The sequence below is a fragment of the Eptatretus burgeri genome, chromosome 9, assembly GCF_056783735.1.
Source record: "Eptatretus burgeri isolate ZD-2024b chromosome 9, Ebu_testis_v1, whole genome shotgun sequence".
Lineage (NCBI taxonomy): Eukaryota > Metazoa > Chordata > Myxini > Myxiniformes > Myxinidae > Eptatretus > Eptatretus burgeri.
Window position 1 is genome coordinate 65,361,675 of NC_140969.1, and position 24,741 is coordinate 65,386,415.

Below are 24,741 nucleotides of genomic sequence, written 5' to 3' on the forward strand. Positions count from 1 at the left end.
TGGAAATAGCTGACCTCTGCGCGAGCCTGATCACTGTGCTTTTTACTCAGGTGCTCGCTCAGTCGAGATGGTTTCATTGCTTCATTGGACAGCGTGATACCACACAACAAACACATCGGTAACTGCGTGTTCGTCAGGGATGGAATGAATCCATACTTGATGTGTTCAACGGAATACTGACGACACTTTTTCTTTGAGGCCGACATCTTGAAGCCGACCGGACGTGAAGCTTTTTTGAATAACAAAATCAATTCGCCAAGATGTCAAAAGACTAACACCAGTGATAAGGCCAAACAATAATTATATATTTCCGGTCTCTGGTCAGCACGCGCATCGATTTTCACCCTGCGCGTCAAAAAAATTTTCTTCACATTTCCAACGGTAGCTACAACATCCACCTAAAACACAATGCTGCGCCGCCTCAGTACTCGCGCCTCGCTGGGAATTGCGCTGCCGGATCATAACACATGTATATTCACACCATGTGTGTATTAAAAAAAAACACTGACTTGCATTGTTGGTAAACAAGTCTGTAATATTCTTGAAGAACTTAATGATTTTCAGAATAAATACATTTTAAAATGTGTTCATTATTTACAAAAATAATGTCCCATTGCCTGTCTTTAATTTATCTCTGGACGGTGCCAGGGCAAACGAGGAGGACCGCAACGGGCATTGTATGGCCAATTTGCTGAATGGCGCCGGGTAACCTGTTCAGACTGCAGGAAGCCCAATGAGCGCTCCTAATCACCGCTGCTCCTCGAAATCGCCAGTGCCCCCCAAATCGTCAGCACCCCCCTACCACTCGTGGAGTCTGGAGCGCCCCCCTGAAAGTTCCCAGCGCCCACTGGGGGGTGGTAGGTTCCACTTTGAGAACCACTAATCTAGGTCATTACATCAGAAACCTATCATCGGTGATTAAGCCACTCAATGATCTACTTCGAGACGACGCTTCATGGATTTGGAATCAATGCCAAATTCAGACCTTTAAGATGGTGAAAGAATTATCTTCTTCAAAGGCCCTATAATTATTTTATACAAAGAAGGAGGCATCCATGAATGTGGATGCTAGCAGCTATGGCATCAGAGCTGTCTTGCTACAAAAGCAGTCCAATGGGGAGTTATGACCTCTCTCTTTTGCATCATGCACACGAAGTCCTGCAGAAATCAGGTATGCATCGGTAGAAAAAGAATGCCTTGCTTCAGTCTGGGCATGTGGAAATTTTGTCAATACCTGTGGGGGCTACAGACCAAAAGGTTGGTCACTAACCACAAACCTTGAGTGCCATTAATCAACAACAAGGACTTGGGTCAAGTGCCTTTGAGATGTCAATGCCTTCTCATGCATCTCATGCGGTTTAATGTGGTAGCAAAACACGAGCCAGGAAAGTCCATGGTTGTTTCCAATGCATTATCTCGTAGTCTACTCCCAGTACATGCCTCAGACCGTAAGTTGTCAGAGGAGGTGGTCGCATACGTTAATGTAGTTGAGATAGGTTTTCCAGCATCCAAGGAAAGTTAGATGTCATCAGAGATGCATTCACGCTTGACCTTGTTTTACACCATGTGATTGACTACACAATCCATGGTTGGCCTCAGTACATGGATGACTGTCTGGATATACTTGATCCGTACTGGGAGAATCGTGGGCATTTGTCTGTCTATGAAGGACTGGTATTGTATAACTCTAGAATCGTCATACCAACCGACATGTAGGTGAAGATGTTTCAAATAATTCATGACGATGGACATCAGGGAGTGATAAAGTGTTGATACCGAGCCAATGATTATGTTTGGTGGCCTGGTATGAGTGGGCACTTCAAGGACTGTGTCAGTAAATGTGATCAAGTACCAGCCTGCTCAAAAGTGAGAGCCATTAATCCATACTTCCCTTCCTTCTCAGTATGTCAGTAAATGATCACATTCACTGACATCGTCCTTCAAACCTCGACTCAGATTCTGCAACCAGTTCAGACGGCATCAGCCCACGTGTCCTAAAAAGCTGCTCCTCTGCTCTTGCTCACCCTCTCTCTGTTATATTCACCCTCTCATTTGCTCAAGGTCATCTACTGTCTGCTTGTAAATCAGCAAACATTACCATTCTACATTAAAACAAAAGGTCCAAAAACAGATCCCTGCAACTACAGACCAATCAGCCTTCTCCCAATCATCAGCAAGGTTATGGAATCCATCATTGCTTCCGACATTAAATCCTTCCTCTTCTCCAATGGCTTGATTTCCAATCATCAATTCGATTTCAGACCAGGTCACTCTACCCTGGATATGCTGCTTCTGCTGTCCCAACAATGGATGAAGGTCCTCAATGCCAGACATGACATCAGAGCCAAATCCCGAGACATATCGCATGCTTTTGACATGGTCTGGCACCCTGCCATCCTCACCAAACTCTCTTCCTATGGTATCCAATGCCATCTCCACTTATGGCTCGCAGACTTCCTCTCCTGTCACAGCCAACGTGTGGCCCTAAATGGACTTCTCTCATCCCCTCTTCCTGTCCAGGCTGGAGTTCCTCAAGGAAGCATTCTGGGCCCTGTTCTTTTTCTGGTTTTCATTGATGATCTCTCCGACTCTCTGGAAAATCCTCTTTAAATCCCTCTGCTGATGACTCTACCCTCTGCCGTACCATCTGTCATCCCTCAGACCGGCAAGCAGCAGCTTCTTCACTCTCTGCAGATCGAGATAAAATCACAAACTGGTCCAACATGTGGAACATGTCTTTCAATCCTGACAAATCTCACACTCTCACTATGTCTCTCTGAAAGGACTGTTTGGAAACCCCCCCCCCCCATCTACTTTCTCAACAATCCTCTGGAAAAAGTCCTTTCATTCAAGCTTCTGGGTCCCACTGTCTGCCATGATTTTTCCTGGGAAAGCCACATTTCCAACCTGGCCTCCAAAGCCAGTCCCTGACTGGGCATCCTTCATCGAGCAAAGTCCTTCCTCACCCACCTGAGCTCCTGACCACATACAAAGCTTTTGTCCACATGCTCTGTGTGCGAGTGCCCCCCTCCCCATATTTTCGCAGGACGCTCAAGGTCCACTGGCAACCACCTTCTGGTTAAACTGCCAAAATCACGAATCACTGCTCATCTTCACTCTTTCATTCCTCTTTTTTCCCACCTTTGGAATAAACTCCCACACTCTTCAATCCGATTCTTCCTTCCAGGCCTTCAAAACAGCCGTTCACCACCACCTCTTATCTCCCCCCATCCAAAACATCGATCTTTTCTACCCCCGTTAATCCACCCCAAACCCACCTCCTTGAAATTCCCTGTCTTCCTTCCTTCCCTGCCTCCTGCCCCTCTTTCTCCTGCCCTCCCTTGTTGTGTGTTGTGACATTAGCTCTCTTACCAGCCTCAACAATGTATGCACAAAAAAATTTTTTAACTCGTATGTGGGAACAGATAGCAGCTGAGATCCTCAAGTTCCACAAGAAACACTACCTTGTCATGGTGGATCATTACTTGAGATTCAATGAGCTCATACACTTACCCTCTCTCACAAGGGAAATGCTCATTCATAAAATGAATTCAACCTTTGCTTGTTGGGGCATTCCTGATGCTCTCATCTCAAATAATGGAAGTCATTTTGCATCCATGGAGTTTGCGGAATTTGCTGGAAAACATGGCTTTGAACATATGACTATGAGCGCAAGGTATCCACAGGCAAATGGGTGTGCTGATAAACCTGTACACATTGCGAAAATGATCCTGCTACAACCTGATTCGTATCTAAGGCTGATGTCTTACACCTATTGAGCCGACAGGTTTTAGCCCTGCACAGTTGATGCTGGGTCGTGGGTTGAAGACAACTATGCCGACCTTGTTTTGGAATCTTCTAACAAATGCAGACAAGATCGACCCTGATATCATGAAGAGCAACAATGACAAAGCTAAGGAAAAAGATGCCGACTGCTATAATCGGAGATATTCTCCTGAACTTCAGGTCAGTGACCAAGTTGGAGTCAGAACTGGTCATCAATCAACCTGGGAACAGTTGGGCACTCTCTATTCTTCCCCTACACCTAAAACACCTTACTCATATGGTATATACTTTGGTGACAAGGTTCTTAAAAGGAACAGATGCCACCTCAAACCTAAGACTACCATACCTTCTTCACTTCCTGCATACCATGTTCAGAAGATGTTCCTGAAGAGCCCGTCATTGGGACTCCAATTGATATTGGAACCGAGAGCTCTGAGAAATCTGTTGAGTATAAAACTCATTCTGGTGAAAAAGTCAAGCCAGATGAAAGACACGATCTTTAATTAAAGCAAGAAAGAGGCTCTGGGTCAGAATAATGCCCATCATTTATAACAGATACCATAGTCAGGTTGTCCACCCTGACAGTGTCACTCAGTTTTGCTTTTAAGTTGGGTTCTGTTTCTTTGTTCGTCTGATATATGTTCTAGTTTGCTACTTGAGAAATAGCCATTTATTCAATGTTTTGTTCAGCAATTGTTCTGTTTATGAAAAATTCGGCGATAGGTTTTTGAAGCCTTTCAGGCTTATTTGTTGGGGAAGATGCTGTGGAAGTGTACAGCTCATACATATGTTGATGAGAGACTGATCATGTGTTGTTTTGGTCGATGTATAATAAAGTAGTTCCATCATGGCTGCTCTCTGAACGGGTGTTCCTCAATCATTCCTGGCATTCGGCTACTGTTACAAGTTCAAATGACAAAATCAGTATAGAATATCCATGAAATTGTGGAAATGGGAACCTAACAATACAAAAATACGAGATTAGACAATACAAAAATGTGAGGCCAGACAAAAGACAAGCAAGAAATTAGCATAACCATGACATCGGAAAGTTCAGTCATGAGATTGGATGTGGAATGGACTCAAAACCAGGTCCTGTGTTGAGGTTCAGTGGGTGTGCGGCTTGGACTGCCATGTCCTGCATGACAACCAACTCCGGGAGATCACCTGCCTGCCTGTTGGGCTGCTTTATGCTCCAGCACATTGGCATTCAGTCTTTGCAGCTGGACGCCAAACCACCTATCCCATAATATAAGGAACTGTTAGGGTTAGGGTTAGCAGGCAGGTCGGTGGTCTTTCTGTCTTCCACCGTTTCCTCTCCGGTCTCCCCCTCCCCTGCGATATGTCCACCCTCTGCCCCCCACCCCCCTCCATATTTCCACAGGACGCTCAAGGTCTGCCAGCAACCCACTTCTGGTGAAACTGCCAAAATCACGAATCATTGCTCACCTTCACTCTTTCATTCCTCTTTTTTTTCCTGCCTTTGGAATAAACTAGGTTGTAGACAACAACCGCTCAGGGTAGTCCAACCGTTCTGACTTGAGGCCCAGTCACACCTTGACATTTTAGCCAGCAATGGCAACGTATCAAAATGTATGTAAAACGCTGGCTTATGCTGAACGTTTGATGTTTTTTTTAAAGATTCGGATGTATTCATAACGAGTTGGTCGTATGCATAACATATTAGTAACGGACACAGAACGTTTCGTTGTCTTATAGATAACTTAGACCGACGAATGCTTAGCCTGTTGTCGGCGTTCACAACCTATGCCCAACGATAGTCTAACTTATGCATAGCGCGCTGCACGTATCGCCGCCGATCACGTGGCGTAGCCTATTAAAAGGCTGCCGCACAATGATTCAAATCATAACGCTTTATCACAAAGCGCATTATCTCATAATCATAATGAGAAAGGGAAGTGTCAACATCGCAGTCACACCTTGGCGATCTTGCCAGCGTATGCCGACCTCTGAAAAATGTGTTTAAAACGCTGGCGCACGTCGAATACCGTATGGGTAAGTTTGGTATACGTGAATAGAACGCTAAAGTACGCTATCATAATTCGTAGTAAGTGGAGTACGTCTTGAAATTTTAAAAGTGTTAAACATTTTACGACGTACTTGCCGTATGTCTCACACGTTCCGCATGCGATGGGAATAAGTTGTACGCACGATATGCGATCGTTGGCACACGTCGACAAAAGTTACTTGTAAGTTACTCATAAGTCGAAACACGTCGAGGTAATGGTTAGCGTCAGTGTTCCACACTCCCTGTTTTTTTTTGTTTTTTTTTCTTCTTTGGTATGACTGTGATGTTGACACTTCGATTTCTAGTGCGGTTATGATTTAAATCGTTGAGCGGCAGCCCATTACTTATATTATATTATAACCGCACTGGAAATCGAAGTGTCAACATCACCGTCATACCGAAGGAAAAATAAAACCATGGAGTCTGGAACACTGACGCTAACCATTACCTTGACGTGTTTCGACTTATGAGTAACTTCCAAGTAACGTATGTCGACGTGTGTCAACGATCGCATAACGTGCCTACAACTTATGGCCAGCGTAGCGGAACTTGTGAGTCATACGCTGGCATAAGTCGTAAAATTTCAAGCATGCTAAAATTTGAGGACAACCGCAAAGTAAAACGATGAAAGCCAGCGTACTACGACATATGGCAGTGTTTTTCAGCGTGCTCTCAATGTTTCCAAAACTTACCCATAACGTATTCGACGTGTGCCAGCATTTTAGACATTTTTTTTCAAAAATCGGCATAAGCTGGCTAAAACGTCAATGTGTGACTGGGCCTTTAGGAGTGTTAAAGTGGTGCCCGGAACCATCTTACACTCTCCATGTCAAGATTGCTGGTCTTACTTTCTGTCTCATTCAAACTATAGCTACCGGGCGAGCTTTAATATCTCTTTCTTGCAAACAAACATCACACACTTTTCTTACTCACTTATTTTCACTCCTCTATTTACATTCTCTCTTTTATTTTTCTTTATTTAAGGCCTGGCTTCGATGAGGACTATTTAGTCCATGACTGGAGCCTTCAATATTAGAAAAACTAAAACGACGTTGTTGATGGCATACCATCGCATATTCCCACGCGCAGTTTTGTCCCATTAACGCGAGGTGAAATTTTATCTTGAAAAATGCATTGACCATTCTTTTCAAGTTGATGTGCTTTATGACCAAAGACTTACTATGTTTACTAAATCAGAAGTCATTGCAAGCATGTCAACATTTCGTGAAACATTAATTTAACACTGTCCAGCAATATAGAACTGTGCATCAATTTAATAATAGGATTGAACTGTGTATAATATTAATTAAAATTATTCATAATCATTTAGATAAATACAGTAAAACCTGTGACTGTTTGTCACTCATGGGGGCCACATAAATAAGTTCTTTATAAAAGAATTTACCATGTGCAATGGTAAATACACTTAAAAAAAAAAATCGACCCCCATGACCCCAACCCCTCTGGCCCGGCCCCTAGGGGTCATATCAAACAACTGAAAGTGTTATGCACTTCCCCAAACATGTATCGACTATGTCCCAAAGTTTCAAGTTCCTATTTTAAACGGTGTAGGAGGAGTTACAGGGTAAGATAGACGGACGTACGGACGGACAGACGGACGGAGAAGACAATCACAATATTGCCACTTTTCTTTGAAAGCGCGGGAATAAAAATAACTCCCACACTCTCTTCAATCCCATTTTTCCCTCCAGGTCTTCAAAACAGCTGTTCACCACCACCTCTTATCTTCCCCCATCCAAAACCACGATCATTTCTACCCCTGTTAATCCACCCCAAACCCACCTCTTTCAAATTCCCTGCTTTCCTTCCCGAAAGTTCCCTGTCGTGTAAGGTCCTGAAAGTCCCTGTAGTGTCCATCTTGTACACCCCGTGTTCCCTGCCCCATCCCTCTCCTTTCCACAGATCTCCTAATATCTCTGTTATTTTTGTCCTTCCCCACTGTTTTTGTCCTTCCCTCTCCCACCCCTCATATCTCCTGCCCCCCCCCCTTATTGTACGTTGTGTGTTGGCTCTCTTACGAGCCTTGACAATGTATACAAAAAACAGAAGAAAGTGTTTTGTGTAATCTATACCGTATTTATTGTATTTTCATGTTTATTTCAGTGTTGGCATGACATATATATATATATATATATATATATATATATATATATATATATATATATATATATATATATATATATATATATATATATACATACATACATACATATACAAACAAACACGACATAATGGTGACCGAAGCTTTTCGTGCTGCACTCTTCAGGGTAAAAATCGCAGCAAGTGAAGGAGGAAGTGAAGGTGCGTGCTTTATATGCAGGTCTCAATAAGGTAGACGCTGATTGGTTCAACCGTAATGAAGTCACGGTTAATCCGAACGCCCATTGGTCGGCTCATCATTTTCACCTCGAGCTCCCATTGACTGGAGCAGAGTTCGTTGATTGATGTTTGTAACCGCATCCTGGAGAGAGGGGGGATGGGTTTCCCCTAAGGTCCATTCACCATTTGTTACCGTACTTCCCTTGATCTTTCCATGCTGAGAGACACAGAGATCATACAAATTCCTTTTGACGACATAATATTGGATCGGTGGTAAGGATGAAGGTTCCTTCCAACATACGTAAATGAAACGAGCTCCGACCTCGGCTCATTATTCTGAACATATCTGCATTGTACTGGTCTGTACAGATAGGGTTGGCAACCAGGTACTGTGTGCAATGGCAGATGAAGCGGGTACAGTGGCGGGTGGTTGCTGGATATTTCTACATGCTCGCACTGGTTGTGTTCTAACCCTCACAATCTTTCTTCGAATGGCCAAGGGGATGTGTTGTTTGATCCGATCAGCCAATCTTAGTGTTGTGCGGCCCACGAACCGAGCTTCACATCGGCACTTAAACTCATAAATAACATTGCTGGTTTGTGAGGTGGGTAACACATCCTTGTTGACTGACGTCAGCAAACGGCGAGAGGTAAAGATTACTCGTGGTTACACAGCCAGAAACTTGTTGGACACAATATGTTTGATCTGTACTTCAAACCTTCGTGATGATTGCCCTTTCCAGGGTATCGTGATATAGACGACATTTGTCCGGACAAATCTTCCTCTCTTTTTTTCGTCTTTAGAAACTTGTGTATGTATCTCTTCACGAGATGCTCAGGATAACCATTCTCACCGAGTATGTTCATAATTTTGTCAATTTCAGCAGAAAAACTACAAGGTGAACAAATCCTCTGTGCTCTGTGAACCAGGATGTTGATCAAGACAATTTTGTTTCTCATGGAGCTGTACGAGTCCTAGCGAGTAGACTGCCCTGTGAAAGTCGGCTTCCGGTCGATGAATGTTGTGAAACCAAGGTTAGATCTATCAACCAACACGTCCAAAAACGGTAACGTGTTTGACGATTCCAGCTCCGTGGTCAACTTCAGCACTGGATGGAGAGTGTTGAGCCGTGCCTGGAAATTGTCACATACCATCCGAGACTCAAACAAAGCAAAAATATCATCAACATACCGATAGTGTACGATGGGAGAAATCGACCCCTTGCCGACCAGTCAGTTTCTGCATTTCATGATAGCTTACAAATATATTTCCAAGAGCCTGGGCCTAATGGAGAACCCATGGCCACACCGTCCGTTTGAACATACATCATGTTGTTAAAACTGAATTCCACCTCGCTTGTTGCTGTGTTCATTAATTCAATGAAAACGTGTTCTGAGATCATCGGATCACTATTATGTCATGTTTGTTTGTATCCATATTAAAGTTCTGTAGTACCAAACATCTGTTTATTTATCTTAAAAGACAGTACTCACAATGTCAAGTCGAGCAGCTTAATGGCTTGGTTCGGCTTTATGGTAAGTGTCGTACAGGTAAGTTATCCGAGAGCTTTCTCCGGGCTTGTCTGCGGCACAACGTGGTCCCAGGCTTTATCACAAAGCGCATTGTCAGTTCTAAAATGTCGCACAGCACTACAGTGGAGCGGATGTTTATTGTGGATGAGATTGGGCGCTTGAATCGCACATGGTCCGCGCTATGTCGCATCCGACGCAATGCCTGGCACGAAGCACGTGGTTTCATGTCGCTGTGCGACACAATCCGGTTATGTAGATACATTGCAGCGATTGACCAACGTGCAGAGATGGCGGCGCAGAAGAAATGCGATCGTACAATCGACTGGTTGAAGGTGAAACGATTCGGTTGCCTGATCAAAGACTCATCCCAGCATGTCCTCAATAAATCGGACAATAAGCCGTCTGACACGGAAAGGTTCACCTTGGCGCACGGTTTTAATTTCGGCATTCCCAACCAGAATATCAAGAGGGAAGACATTTTTGCCGAGTTTGAACTCCTGTATGCTCAACTCTCAACACATCAGGCTGCGTCAAACGAAGCAGACCAGGCATTGAGGGCTGGACTATCGGACCTCGCACATGCGTACTGTGGAATCCCGAATGATGTCGCGGATTTTTACAAGCGACGGGATGTTCTCTTGGCAATACAAGGATTGAGGAGGAATGCTGCCATTCACATCTGTAAACCGGATAAAGGCACCGGAGGAGTGGTCATCATGAATAAGATTGATTACATCGACAAGATGATGGACATCCTGAAAGACGAAACCAAATTTAAATATCTGGGCGGTGTAACGGAACATGATCGCACGCCTCAGGTGGAAAGTCAGATCGTCAAACGACTGTTGCAGCTTCTCAAACGTGGAGAACTATCAAAGGAGGTGAACGACAGAATTAAACCTGTTGGAGCCCAACGTCCAAGAATGTACGGCCTGCCGAAGATTCACAAGGAGAATATCCCTCCAAGACCAATACTGTCCATGGTGCGATCAGCACAACATGAACTTGCCAAGTGGTTGGGAGAGGTACTGCAACCAGTATTGGATTCACTTTCTCATTTCATGGTTAAGGATTCCTTCACATTTGCAGAATCAATTAGAGATAAAACACTGACAAGTGAGCACAACATCATGGCATCCTTTGATATTAAAAGCTTGTTCACTAATGTACCATTGACGGAGATGATTGAGATATGCGCACATTTTCTGTATCACGCCGATCTGGAACAACCGATGATCTCAGAACACATCTTCATGGAATTAATGAACACAGCAACAAGGGAGGTGGAATTCAGTTTTAACAACATGATGTATGTTCAAACGGACGGTGTGGCCAGGGGTTCTCCATTAGGCCCAGCTCTTGCAAATATCTTTGTAGGCTATCATGAAATGCAGAAACTGACTGGTCAGCAAGGGGTCGATTCCCCCATCGTACACTATCGGTATGTTGATGACATTTTTGCTTTGTTTGAGTCTCGGACGGCACGTGACAATTTCCAGGCATGGCTCAACACTCTCCATCCAGCGCTGAAGTTTACCACGGAGCTGGAATCGTCAAACACGTTACCGTTTTTGGACGTGTTGGTTGATAGATCTAACCTTGGTTTCACAACATCCGTCTACTGGTAGCTGACTTTCACAGGGCAGTCTACTCGGTGGGACTCCTACAGCTCCATGAGAAACAAAATTGCCTTGATCAATATCCTGGTTAACAGAGCACAGAGGATTTGTTCACCTTGTAATCTTCCTGCTGAATTTGACAAAATCATGAATATACTCGGTGAGAATGATTATCCTGAGCATACAGTAAAGAGATACATACACAACTTTGTAAACACGACAAAAGATCGGAAGATTGGTCCAGTCTATATCAGGATGCCCTGAAAAGGGCAATCATCACGAAGGTTTGAAGTACAAATCAAACATATTGTGTCCAACACGTTTCTGGCTGTGCAACCACAAGTAATCTTCACCTCTCGCCGTTTGCTGACGTCAGTCAACAAGGATGTGCCACCCACCTCACAAACCAGCAATGTTATTTATGGGTTTAAGTACTGATGTGAAGCTCGGTATGTGGGCCGCACAACACTAAGATTGGCTGATCGGATCAAACAACACATCCCCTTGGTGATTCGAAGAAATATTGTGAGGGTTAGAACACAACCAGTGCGAGCATGTAGGAATATCCAGCAACCACCGGCCACTGTACCTGCTTCATCTGCCATTGCACATCACCTGGTTGCCAACCCTATCTGTACAGACCAGTACAATGCAGATATGTTCAGGATATTGAGCCGAGGTCAGAGCTCGTTTCATTTACGTTTGTTGGAAGCAACCTTCATCCTTACCACCGATCCAATATTATGTCGTCAAAAGGAATTTGTACGAACTCTGTGTCTCTTTCAGCATGGAAAGATCAAGGGAAGTACGGTAACAAATGGTGAATGGACCTTCTGGGAAACCCATCCCCCCTCTCTCCAGGATGTGGTTGCAAACAATCATCGACAAACGCTGCTCCAGCCAATGGGAGCTCGAGGTGAAAATGATGAGCCGACCAATGGGCGTTCGGATTAACCGTGACGTCATTACGGTTGAACCAATCAGCGTCTACCTTATTGAGACCTGCGTATAAAGCACGCGCCTTCACTCCCTCCTTCACTTGCTGCGATTTTTACCCTGAAGAGTGCAGCATGAAAAGCTTCGGTCACTACTATGTCGTGTTTGTTTGTATATATATATATATATATATATATATATATATATATATATATATATATATATATATATATATATATATATATATATATATATATATATATATATATATATATATATATATATATATATATATATATATCATGTCAACATTGAAATAAACATGAAAATACAATAAATATGGTACAGATTACACAAAACACTTTCTTCTTTCTTTGTCTAACCCTAACAAATTTTTACCCTGAAGAGTGCAGCATGAAAAGCTTCAGTCACTATTATGTCGTGTTTGTTTGTATCCATATTAAAGTTCTGTAGTACCAAACATATATATATATATATATATATATATATATATATATATATATATATATATATATATATATATATATACATATATATATACATACTCCACTGGTCAAAAGGTTTAGAACACCCCCATTTTTCCAGTTTTTACTGAAATTTAAGCAGTTTAATGTTTCAATGTACTCTGAAATTAAAGCAAAGAACAAAGAAACAATTGCAGATTAAAAAAAAAAAATCATGGAATCGTTTTGTTGAACAAAATTTAATCTAAATTTTTGACTCATCAAAGTAGCCACCTTTTGCAGATATAACAGCTAAACATACTCGTGGCATTCTTTCCACAATGGAAATCAAATATTGTTCGGAAAGTTCTTCCCAACACTGTTTCAGAAGTTCCCACAATTGTGTTGCACTTGTAGGTTACTTTGCTTTCACCCTTCTGACCAGTTCATCCCAAACCAGCTCGATGGGGTTTAAGTCTGGAGACTATGTTGGCCATTCCATGACTTGAAGCCTACCGTCTTGTTCTTTTCTTCTCAGGTAGTTGTGACATAGCCTGGAGGTATGTTTTGGGTCGTTATCTTGCTGGAGGATGAACCTCTGACCAACTCGGCATAGACCAGAGGGTATTGCATGGTGCTGCAAAATGCTGTGGTAGCCCTTTTTGGTTCAGGGTGCCAGTCACTCTGTGCAAGTCGCCGACTCTGGATCCAGCAAAAGAGCCCCAGATCATCACGCTTCCTCCTCCATGTTTGACAGTTGGTGTCACACACTGAGGAACCATTCTTTCATCTACTCGACGGCATACAAAAACCCTGCGTAATGAACCGGAGATTTCAAATCTTGATTAATCGGTCCATCAGACCTTCCAATTTTCAGTAGTCCACTGGTAGTGCTTCATGGCCCAGGCAAGCCTCTTTTTCTTATTTTGCCATCTTAGCAATGGCTTTCTTATTGCCACTCGACCTGTCAAACCTGCAGGTCGAAGTATTCTCTTCACAGTTGAAACTGAGATTTCCTTCCTTTGACCAGTGTTAAGCTGTGCTTGAAGTTGCTGTCCTGTGAGCCGCCTATCACGCAAGCTGTTGACTCTCAGAAACTTGTCTTCTGATTGTGTTGTGGCTTTGGGTCTTCCAGACCTCTTCCTGTCAGAGTTTCCTCCAGTTTCCAAATGCCTTTTGATGGTGTAGGAAACTGTACTCACTCACACCTTGGCTTCTTTGCAATTTCTCTAAAGGAAAGACCTATACTTTTAAGGGTTACTCGATGACCCTGAACCCGTTGGGTTCCCGTTGTAACAGCGGTTGTGAAAAAAAATTATTTCAAGAAAAAAAAGATAGCTCCAGTGAACTATACTGCTGAGGTTGTTTGCATTGATCAAATACTCCTGAAGAGTGCTTTACTGAATCGGGAATTGATTTTTTAATATTATTTTTTTCGTTGCCCGATTTGAATGAAACTTGAGACTGCACACCGCAGGAGAATGGTGAGTAAGGTGGCCCTAAAATTTTTGCGCTATCGTGTACTGTTTTGGCTATATTTCGGGAACATACACACAGCTCGATGGGGTTTAAGTTTTATTTAAGTTTAAGTTTATTTTTAATTATTTTATATTTTTTTAGTTTAAGTTTTAAGTTGATAAAATGAGAGTTTTCGTAATTTATAGATAATGGTCTGTCTGTCTTCCTTTGTTAATTGTCTTTTTCTCGCCATTATGATAGCAATATACTACTTCCTGCAGTGCAATATTTCCCAAATAATGCTTCAGAAGGTGTAGCAACACAGTCTGTTCCAACACTGCTTTTATACAGACAGAGGGTTTGTAACTAATCAACAAAAGTTGGGACACCTGTAGGAATTGTTTGCATCAACTTTCAAGACTTAATTTACTTCTATTGCTGCAGAACAGCTGCAGTTGCTAACCCATTACTTGTTCCCTGAAAAGGACCTTTTTAACAACTCTGAAATTTACATTATTTTTCAGTTTTTGGTGACCTAAACTTTTTTGTTTTAACCTCTGGCAGTTTACAGCTTAGCTTTGTACCATTTCAGGCTATTTACTGGACTTGAACTGCTTAAATTTCAGTAAAAACTGAAAAATGGGGGGGGGGGTGTTCTAAAACTTTTGACTGGTCGAGTCTATGTGTGTGTGTGTGTGTGTGTGTGTGTGTGTGTGTGTGTGTGTGTGTGTGTGTGTGTGTGTGTGTGTGTGTGTGTGTGTGTGTGTGGGTGTGTGTGTGTGTGTGTGTGTGTGTGTGTGTGTGTGTGTGTGTGTGTGTGTGTGTGTGTATATATACACACATGTTTATTTCAATCGTAATGTGTTTATTTATGGCTAGGTCGAGCTTCCTCGATATCTTCTCGAAACCCAAGAACCGAACCCCCACTTTCTCATTGGTTCTTGGTTTCCACAATTGCAGTTTCAACAATTGTAGCATTTTCCAGGAACCTAACCCCCGTGATGTTGGAGGATTTCCTGTATATAATTTCATTCCTGACAAAATCATAAACTATGACACCCAGAAAAGTTCAGATAATATTATGAAAACCTTACAATGAGTAATTCTCTGAAACACAATGAGTAATATTTAGTTTTTATAACGTAGTGCAGAAAAATAGGTAATTATACAAAAGAAGAAAAATTCTCAGCAATTTGGTTCTTCTCTTGTTCTTGTAAAATGAAAAATGTAAAACGTTGATGTTTCTTGGGCTTTTGTAAAATCCCATTCAGATAACTTTATGAATGCCCCTCATGCATTGTTATTTTCCGTCTGTTCACAAACGGGCTAAAACCAATCACTCTTCAAAAATGTCGGGAGGTTCTCTTATGTATGATCTCATGTTTCCTGAGAATATTTCCGAATACGTGCAAGATTATATCTGTAATAATTGCTTTCTCGCCATGCTTGCTAATCTCCTGTGATATATGTGAGGACTGTTCATTTAACCTTTACACAGGAAGTTGTTCATCCAAAAAACAATTTTGCTTTCGTTATGGGCCTTAACCCCACCCTCAAAAAAGTAGCATGGCATCCATGCAATCTCCATGGACATTTGTTTTGCTTCCGTAGAAATGTTTTCTTCCCTTTCTCGTGTTAATCTACTTCTACAAGATCAATCCAGAAATGATCATTAAGTCAATCTATGATATCCTGAGTTTCCAAGTACAAATTTACATATGGGGAAGTGATGACGGTGTTCAAAAAGAAATGGGTTACAATGACCATTCCGGAGATCGGCTGTGCCATTATGTATGTTAGAAGGCTAATAATGTGAATCTTCATTCATTCCAGTCATATATTCACAATTAGTGCTTATAAATTGAACAGAGTTAAAAAAATTAATCTTCTGTTTTGACCCTTGTGACCCTAAGTCCCCACCCCATGGCATGAATGGGGGATCAAATCCCAAAAATCGTTACATATTTCATCTGTCTCCCATGTTGATTGCATATGCAAGGTTTCATGAAGAAATGTTTTAAAATGTGCCCGTAATTGCATTTTTTGTATTTCATCTTTTCACCCCACAAGTGGTGAAACCAAAATTATACTACTCTCATACATTATTCTATTCTTGGTGCCATTTGGTGATGATAACTACAAAATTTGGTGAATTTCTGTACAATCTTTTAGGAAGAGATAGCATGACGGACATACAGTAGATGGAGCCCCCCCCATTTATTTACTTTTTTTTTAAGTGTGGGGATAATGAACAGCCTTTTTATTAGATTTGTAAATTATGAAGTGAATGTGATGTCCTAACAGTTAATTGAGCATGAGACAGGAAGGAGATATTTATATGAGAGAAGGAAAACCTTACTGGCCAATTGTGCTGTGTTGGTGGCCCATGAGTTTGTGACTTGACTGGAATCAAAGCGTTTTTGCCATCAGTATAAAAGGAGAAACAGACACTACAGACATTTGTTGATTTTCCTGCATTGTGACATGTCCTGTGTGTCGATTGGTGGTGCAGACCACATATATGTGCTCTGGCTGTTTCTCGTGGCCCTGGCATTCAACTGGAACATGTGGATGGTGCCTATGCGTGCGGCCTTTCCACTGGGTCAGAATGGGCCCTGGGCCCTCTGGTTCACAGGAGACTATGTGAGCGATGCACTGTACTTGGGCGACATTCTGCTTCTCCAGCCACGTTTGCAGTTCGTACATTACGGGGATATCATTGTGAGCTGCACTCAGTCTTGCCCACATCATCACCAATAAACACAGAACCCATTTAAGCAAATAAACAGGAAGTAGCACTATGTCACAAAAAAAATTTCAATAACTTGATATTCATTCTACCATTATACTTAACATATATTGTACGAGTATATGCTATTTGATTTACATATAAGGAAAGTTCTGGCCCAGAAAGGCTTGCTATTGCAAACAGTTCATGTTATTTTGCATCCAGGTGAAGAATGGGTGAATTAAATCAGCTGTTCTGTCTGGAATTTTTTGGATGTAATATACCCTTTATCAAGTGAATTACAGGGTGCCCCACAGAAAACCAGGAAATTTGGTACAGTTTATTTTAAACAAAACAAAAGCAAACTTAGATGTAGTGTAAAACAAAGATACAAATTTGATAACTGCTGCATTCTGAAATAAAAAAAAAACGGTAAGAAAATTTACATGTGAGTTTATTGATATGGTAAAATACGGCAAAAAAAATCTCAAAATCTCAAATTTCCTGGTTTTCTGTGGGGCACCCTGTAGATAATAAATGGACTGTATCTTGAAACTGCTGGAAGGCTTCTTCGAAACAAAGCATGTAAGAAAAAAATTGGATCTCAACTCAAATCTGGCAACATATTGAGAAATGAATTTGAAACAAAAACTAGAAAGTTGCAAGAGACAGGTCCAGAAAGAGAAATTGCAGAAAATGTGTACAGAAGCACTGAAGAGGTCTGCAAGGAAGGATAAGCAAAACTACATTGAGGAATTAGTAGAAGAACAAATAGCATCCTGAAAAGGGGATATGGGAACAGTGTATAAAATAACCAGATGGTTGACATCAGGTTGAAGGATGTGAGAGAAACCAGTGAAAGATGTCATGGGTATATGCTCACTTCAGAGAAAGAACAGATGGGAAGGTGTGCTGGACACTTTAAGGAGGTACTTAACATGGTGGATGGTGGGAGAACTAATTTATATTGTAGGAATGGCAAGAACAGATTTATGCATCAATACTAGTCCTCTTAACGAAGCTGAAGTGAGGGAAACCATATAGACTTCAAAGAATAGGAAAGTGCCAGGGATGGATGGTATAAATGTGAAATAATATGTATTAAAAGAGAATTAGTAAGTTTCTGCACACCCAGGTTTTATTTTTGTCTGGTCTGACTGACGGCAATAAAATATCCCAGATGGAGCATGATTGTAAAAGCAATACAGTATATGGTCTCATAGAAGTTATAATTACTTAAAAGCACAATAACCAATGCAGTATAAATGTCATTAATTTACAATAAATAATATGTGGCCAATCAAAAGGTTCTACCTACAAGATACTCATAATAGTCCATGACATGCCTAAAAAGTGAGGTGTGAATACAAATGAAAAATGCATTTATATATTATAATACTAAATATACTCCCATAGAGTAATACCTCGCTTAGTGCTCAGGATCCGTTCCTGGAAAAGAGAGCACTAATCGAAAATGTGCTAAAAGTGGTTATTATGCCATTGTTTAGTTGGAGATGCGTTCCCGACAGCATTATTTCTTCGACATGAGCAGTATATGATTGCTTCATTGGGGATATCAGTAACAGCACTAATAATAATAATAATAATAATAATAATAACAATAATAATACTACACATGGTACAGATATTATTTTTTAAACACTGTAATACAGATGGTAACCTATAACACAGAATATTCAGCACCCACAGCATCTCCACTGATTGGGATGCTGTGAAAGTTACTGCGGTGTTTAAACCTGTCAAACCAAGCTTAACTAGATTTCCATCTTCTCCGATAAACTGCTCCTTGAATGAGTCAACTTTGTTTTAGTTAACAAGGATATGGAATGGGCAGAAGCTTTTATCTTGTCTGCATTGTTAAGATTTGTTCTAATAGTCAACATAGCTAAGAACGCATGACCCACTTCCACTTGATTGGCTCAGAACATGTACATACAAACAATGGTGGTGGGTGCATGTACTCGGCCAGTGCTGCGTGTTATGGAATTTCTTCTTTTATTTTTATTTTTGGTGTTTTCATTTTTTTTAAAACATTAACGAGGACAAAGAGGTCTGTAATGATTCATCATTCTCCAGGGTAGCCCTAACAGAGGTATTTCTGTGTGTTGAAAAAATATATAAGCAAAAACCTTGGCTTACCTTGCACTTTTGTGAGTATCTTGTTTGGAGAACGTTTCCAATGGCCCAAATAACAATAATAATCTTATAATTGACATTGCCACTGCAATTGTTTCTGCAGACAGACAAAAAAGAAATGAAAAAAAATTATCTGCATTCACTCCGCTTCAAGGTAATGGCATCTTTATTACCAGTAACAGCCTCATCTTTATCATGCCATCATAATATCCCTCATCTTGCTGGTCCCATTGACAGTGTATGAAGTACAATCATCCACATCATAATCATTTTGATCACATGCATTATCATAATATTTTTGTTGTGATTAAATATGCTTTCAAAGCAAATGCCATGGCCAGGATTTTAGTCACTGTAACGCAATATTTGTAAACAATAAAACTTTATGACTTTGCACCGCTGTACACCATCAATAAACTGCAAAAACCCATAGATACTTCTCGAATCACACCACCATAAAACCTAAAAACCTGCTTCCTTTGGGAGTGATCATGCAAGATCATGTGACGTGCCATTGTCTTTGTCAAGTGACCTTCTGTGAGCAGGAGCTTTTCATGGGCCGTCTTTCTTTTACTGACATTTTCGTGATTTTTCCTGGAATCTTGGCTTTGAGTTGCATGAATATGCAAAATTTCAGCTTTCAAGCTCACCTACAAAGTACTAAATATTTATGTGCATGCTGTGGTATGTTTGTGGGAAATTCCACATAAAACTATTATGAGGTACTTAGACAAACCATCAATGGTCAGAAATGAAAGTGGACATCTTGGGGAACCTGTAGAAACCAGCAATATCATACTCTCCATTTCCCTGTTTTATTAAAGATGAATTAAAGCAACAGAATATGGGTATTGTAACCTTAGAAATGTTAGTTTCATTGGTAAAATTTTTATTTTACTGTACATTTTTTGTGACAGTTATTTTGAGTGTGGTGACTCAGAATGTGAACTTTGGTGTCTCTTTTATGTTTTGATGATGTTCTGTCTCCCTATTCGGGTTTTCTGGCATCTACCCTGTCTGATGAAATAATGGATTCGTACATAACGCTTCTTGTCCATTGCATCGAGAAAAATAAGGAGTCCAGTGTTGATAATGTTTCTTATGATTTTTACTCCAAATCTCCCTTAATTTATTGGAAATATGACAGTCTAACGGCAGAGAAATATAGATCATAATTGTGATCAGAAAAATAAAATTCGGACCGCAAGTAATCCCGTATTGATTTTCGTGTCAGTCCCGTTATGTACGAATCATCATCTTTCGTCGGACGCAAATAACACTAGCATTAGAAAATCTTGCCGTCTTGCAAACTTCCTCGATTGATGGATATAATAGGCACTTGTAAGCGTGTCAGCACATTTCCATTCACCGTCGAGCGCAGCATTTGTCTTCGTGTCCGTGTCTTTGCGAGAGCCGTAACGTACGAATCCAGCGTGAGGACGCCGAGCCGAACGAGGTGACTCGCATTTGTCTGATAATTCTTCATTTTAATCAACACCAGAATTTTTTTGGTGCTTCGTGAGGATCCGAGAGGTAAGAATTATGTTTTTCTTTTCATGTTTAAAGTGATTCTTTTCAAAAGTTCGAAAGAAATAGATTCGATTTTAACGTTCTTTTTCGCTTCCAAGTGTGGCTTTCTTTGCTACTGAACTCGTCTGTGTTTTCTTCATAATTTATAACATCGGACTCTCTCAAAATGTTTTTTTTTTCTTTTTCCGGTCACATATTGAGCCTGTTTAAAAAGGCAAAGTAAAAATTATCTGTTTCTTATCCCAAAATATAATATTTACGTTGTTTTTTTCATCTGATTCCGTACATAACGCTGACGCCAAGCTCGCAATTCGAACGTGTATTTACAGTGTTGTTAACAAAGATATGGAATGGGCAGAAGCTTTTATCTTGTATATATTCAGTAGTAACTTTAAAACCGGACGTGCTGCAGGTCTAAAAATTTAGATTTACCTATTTGAATACATGCAGATTAACATAATGGGTTGCATTTCATGTTTCCCTAAACTTTTTTTTTGCCCTTTACGTAACAGTATGTGTACCGACTTTGTGAGCCATGCACTTTTATGAGTAAGTGAGTCAGTCAGTGAGTGAGTAAATTAGCCCACAATAACATATCCACACAATCTCTCTATACGGCTATAAATTGTCACCCAGGTGTTTCGCATTCAGGGCAATCACATCAATGTGCATACTTTCCCTCAGATGTTAATTAAAAGGGAAGTCCCATCTGCCAGCATTAGTTTGTTGACATTAAATATCCGAAAGTGCCCTTTGCCAGAGTATGCCAGTTATTGCCAGCACCCTGGCTAAATTCCAAATTCCAACAACTTTCAATCGAACGTCAGGCCTGTTTTGTAAAAGATTTGGGCCAAAAACGTTTTCTGGCCAACCCCACAAGGTGGAAATAACTGGCACAGGTAATGTAGTCAAACGTTTTATGAATCTACAACATTCACAACACCAAAACATTTTTTCCCCTTCTGTTCTTTAAAGCTTCCAAATTGCATGAGCTGTAACACACTGAACATTATTTCAGGGGTCATATTAAATCTTTTCCCAACACCTTCAATCTCTTTGATGAGGAAAAAAAATAAATGAGACCTTGGCACCAAATCAGTTAAGAAGACTTGTATAAGTAATTACATATCGGTATAGCTTTCCTTGCCTTTATCGGATAATTCTTAGCTCATGCATTGTCAAACAAATATATCAGAGACATTGATAAAGGATTAGATGAGGAAATGACCCAGGTTGTAGCTGCTGTGATTGATTTGACCGTTTACTCACCTCACCTCCCTCTCCCTCTCCTTCTCCCACAAACAGTTTGATGTTGTATCACTATTACCTCTTGATCTGCTCTACTTTGTTGTTGGGTTCAACCCCCTTCTCAGGATCCCTCGTTTTTTAAAGGTGAGCCATTATGTTACGACACTGCATAATCACTCATGACTTACAGATCACTCAGTTATGCTGAAGATAGCACACCCAGTATAAATATAGCAGATCCACTCATTCGTTGCTATTTTTCCCTACCTTTGGAACAAACTTCACATTCTCTTCAATCTTATTCTTCCCTCCATGTCTTCAACACAACTGTTCACTACCATCTCAGATTGTCCCCAATCCAAAACCATGATCTTCTCTATCCTCGTTAAATTCTACCCTCCTCCATCAAAATTCCCAGTTTTCCCTCCTTGGAGTTTCATTCTGTATGCAATAAGCTTGTTGATATATACCAGGCCGATGAAAGATCCACTTGTTACCTCTGCAACCGAAGGTAGATGGAGGTTATGTTTTCGCCCCTTTCTGTCTCTCTATCTGTTTGTTACTTACGAAATCTAAAGATTTCGTAAGTATATTTCATGACTTCCGTTTCTGTTTGTTACTTACGAAATCTAAAGATTTCGTAAGTATATTGATGACTTCCGTTTCTGTTTGTTTGTTTGTTTGTTTGTAGGCACGGTAACTCGAGAACGGAAGAAGCTACCAATGTCAAATTACACCACGTGATTCAGGAGGGTGATGGCTAGCGCTGATTAGATTTTGGTCAAAATCGGTCAAAGGTCAAGGTCACAGTGAGGTCAAACATAATTCCGTAAATTCACGTGGAGAAATGGAGTATTTTTGCTTCGCTCGACGTTACAAGTTCGTTTTAACTTCGATTTTAATTTTGTCTTCAGTTTTTGCGATCGCTAAGGACACTTAAAACTCGGTTGTCGAAATTCTGGTAAAAATCGGATGTTTTGGAGACGTTTTAAGATTGTACAAAAAATATTTCACTCGACGAGTCACGGGTCGTCCCATGATGCAGTGTGCTCGAGCAGACGCATCGTTGAGTCACGTTAAGGTTTTCCGTGTGCGCGCTGACGGTGTTTTCGATAAAGATGGTGTTTAAAAGCCATTTTTTATCCCAATAAAGGTTATCGTCGCATGCTTGACTTACTAAGCCGTCAGATTATGTAAAGATTGTTGGTGGATGGCCGAATATTACGGTTTTGTGACTGATAAAATAATATTAAATAAATGCGTGGAGAAATGGAGATTTTTGCTTCGCTCGACGTTACGAATTAGTTTTAACTTCGATTTTAATTTTGTCTTCGGTTTTTGCGATCGCTTAGGACGCTTAAAACTTGGTTGTCGAAATTCTGGTAAAAATCGGATGTTTTGGAGACGTTTTAAGATTGTATCAAAAAATATTTCACTCGACGCGTCACGGGTCGTCCCATGATGCAGTGCGCTCGAGCAGATGCGTCGTTGAGTTACGTTAAGGTATAATTGCGTGGAGAAATGGAGATTTTTGCTTCGGTCGACGTTACGATTTTTGATGGTTTGGTACAGAATCATCGTAGAAACTTCTGGTTTGCGTCGCTACCTTCTCTCGAGACAGCTTTTATTAGACGATGTCAGAGGTCAAGTTGACGATTTCGTAAGTACCAGTCTATGACTGCTTGTTTGTTTGTTTGTTTGTTTGTAGGCACGATAACTCGAGAACGGAAGAAGCTACCAATGTCAAATTAAACCACGTGATTCAGGAAGGTGATGGCTAGTGCTGATTAGATTTTGGTCAAAAATCGGTCAAAGGTCAAATATTCGATTTTTGATGGTTTGGTACAGATAACTCGAGAACGGAAGAAGCTACCAATGTCAAATTACACCACGTGATTCAGGAGGGTGGTGGCGAGCGCTGATTAGATTTTGGTCAAAATCGGTCAAAGGTCAAGGTCACAGTGAGGTCAAACATCCAAAACATTCGATTTTTGATGGTTTGGTACAGAATCATTGTAGAAAATTCTGGTTTGCGTAGCTACCTTCTCTGGAGACAGCTTTTATTAGACAAGGTCACAGGTCAAGTTGACGATTTCGTAAGTACCAGTCTATGACTGCTTGTTTGTTTGTGACCAGGATAGCTCAAAATGCTTTGGACGGATTTGGACAAAATTAGGTGGACAAGTTGGGTATGTAACAAGGAAGAATTGACTCGATTTTGGTGAAAATCCAGATCCGGATGCTCGAATTTTCTTTATTTTTAAAGTGATTCTTCACCATTCAGAGATGGGTTCAAAAACGATGAGTTGGTTCGGTGACAAGAACAAGCTGCTTATATTTTGGTTCAGGTCCAAATAAAGATCTGTTCTATCAGTGGGATACAAAACGTAAGCTGTTCAGCCTGGTGGAGGTGTGAGCTCTTTCGAGTGCCATTCTTGTTGAGTGACGAATCCAGGCCAATTAAAGACCTGCTCGTTGAGTGATTAATCCAGACTAATGAAAGTTATACAGTACTTATTTTTCTGTATAAAAAGTTGAGGCTCTTGGAGGAGCGAGAACATAGAATGGATCAGGAATTAACAGAACAAAAGGAACTGGAGAAAGAGAGGGGAGGGACACACCATCAGCAGGAATGAGGGACACATCACATGGAGACTTGGACAATTAAGGGATTTGGGGACTATTGATGGGTATGGGAGGATGCATGAGGTGGATAAGATGGATATAGAAGCAGATGGAAAAACTGGAAATTTGGGGAGGGGTAATGGAGGTAGAACAGATCATAGTTTTGATGGTGGTCAACATGATCTGAGATGGTGGTTCCCATAGTGTGCTGCCTTTTTGGCTGCTGGTTGCATCATTAGTTTGGGGTGCAGCTATGCCGCTGATGCACTGCCCCTATTACCAGTATGC

General features: G+C 40.9%; 1 protein-coding gene across 8 annotated transcripts in view; it reads left to right on the top strand.

The window, feature by feature from the left end:
• The window catches only part of LOC147020241 (cyclic nucleotide-gated channel beta-3-like), a 141,729-nt gene that overhangs the window by 95,567 nt on the left and 21,421 nt on the right, over positions 1–24,741 (top strand). For all 8 annotated transcript variants that reach the window (XM_085895452.1, XM_085895450.1, XM_085895448.1 and 5 more), the window contains 3 exons: positions 16,678–16,886; positions 19,154–19,204; positions 21,886–21,972. In XM_085895452.1, the coding sequence (XP_085751578.1) occupies positions 16,678–16,886; positions 19,154–19,204; positions 21,886–21,972 (347 nt within the window). The remainder of the gene's footprint in view (positions 1–16,677; positions 16,887–19,153; positions 19,205–21,885; positions 21,973–24,741) is intronic.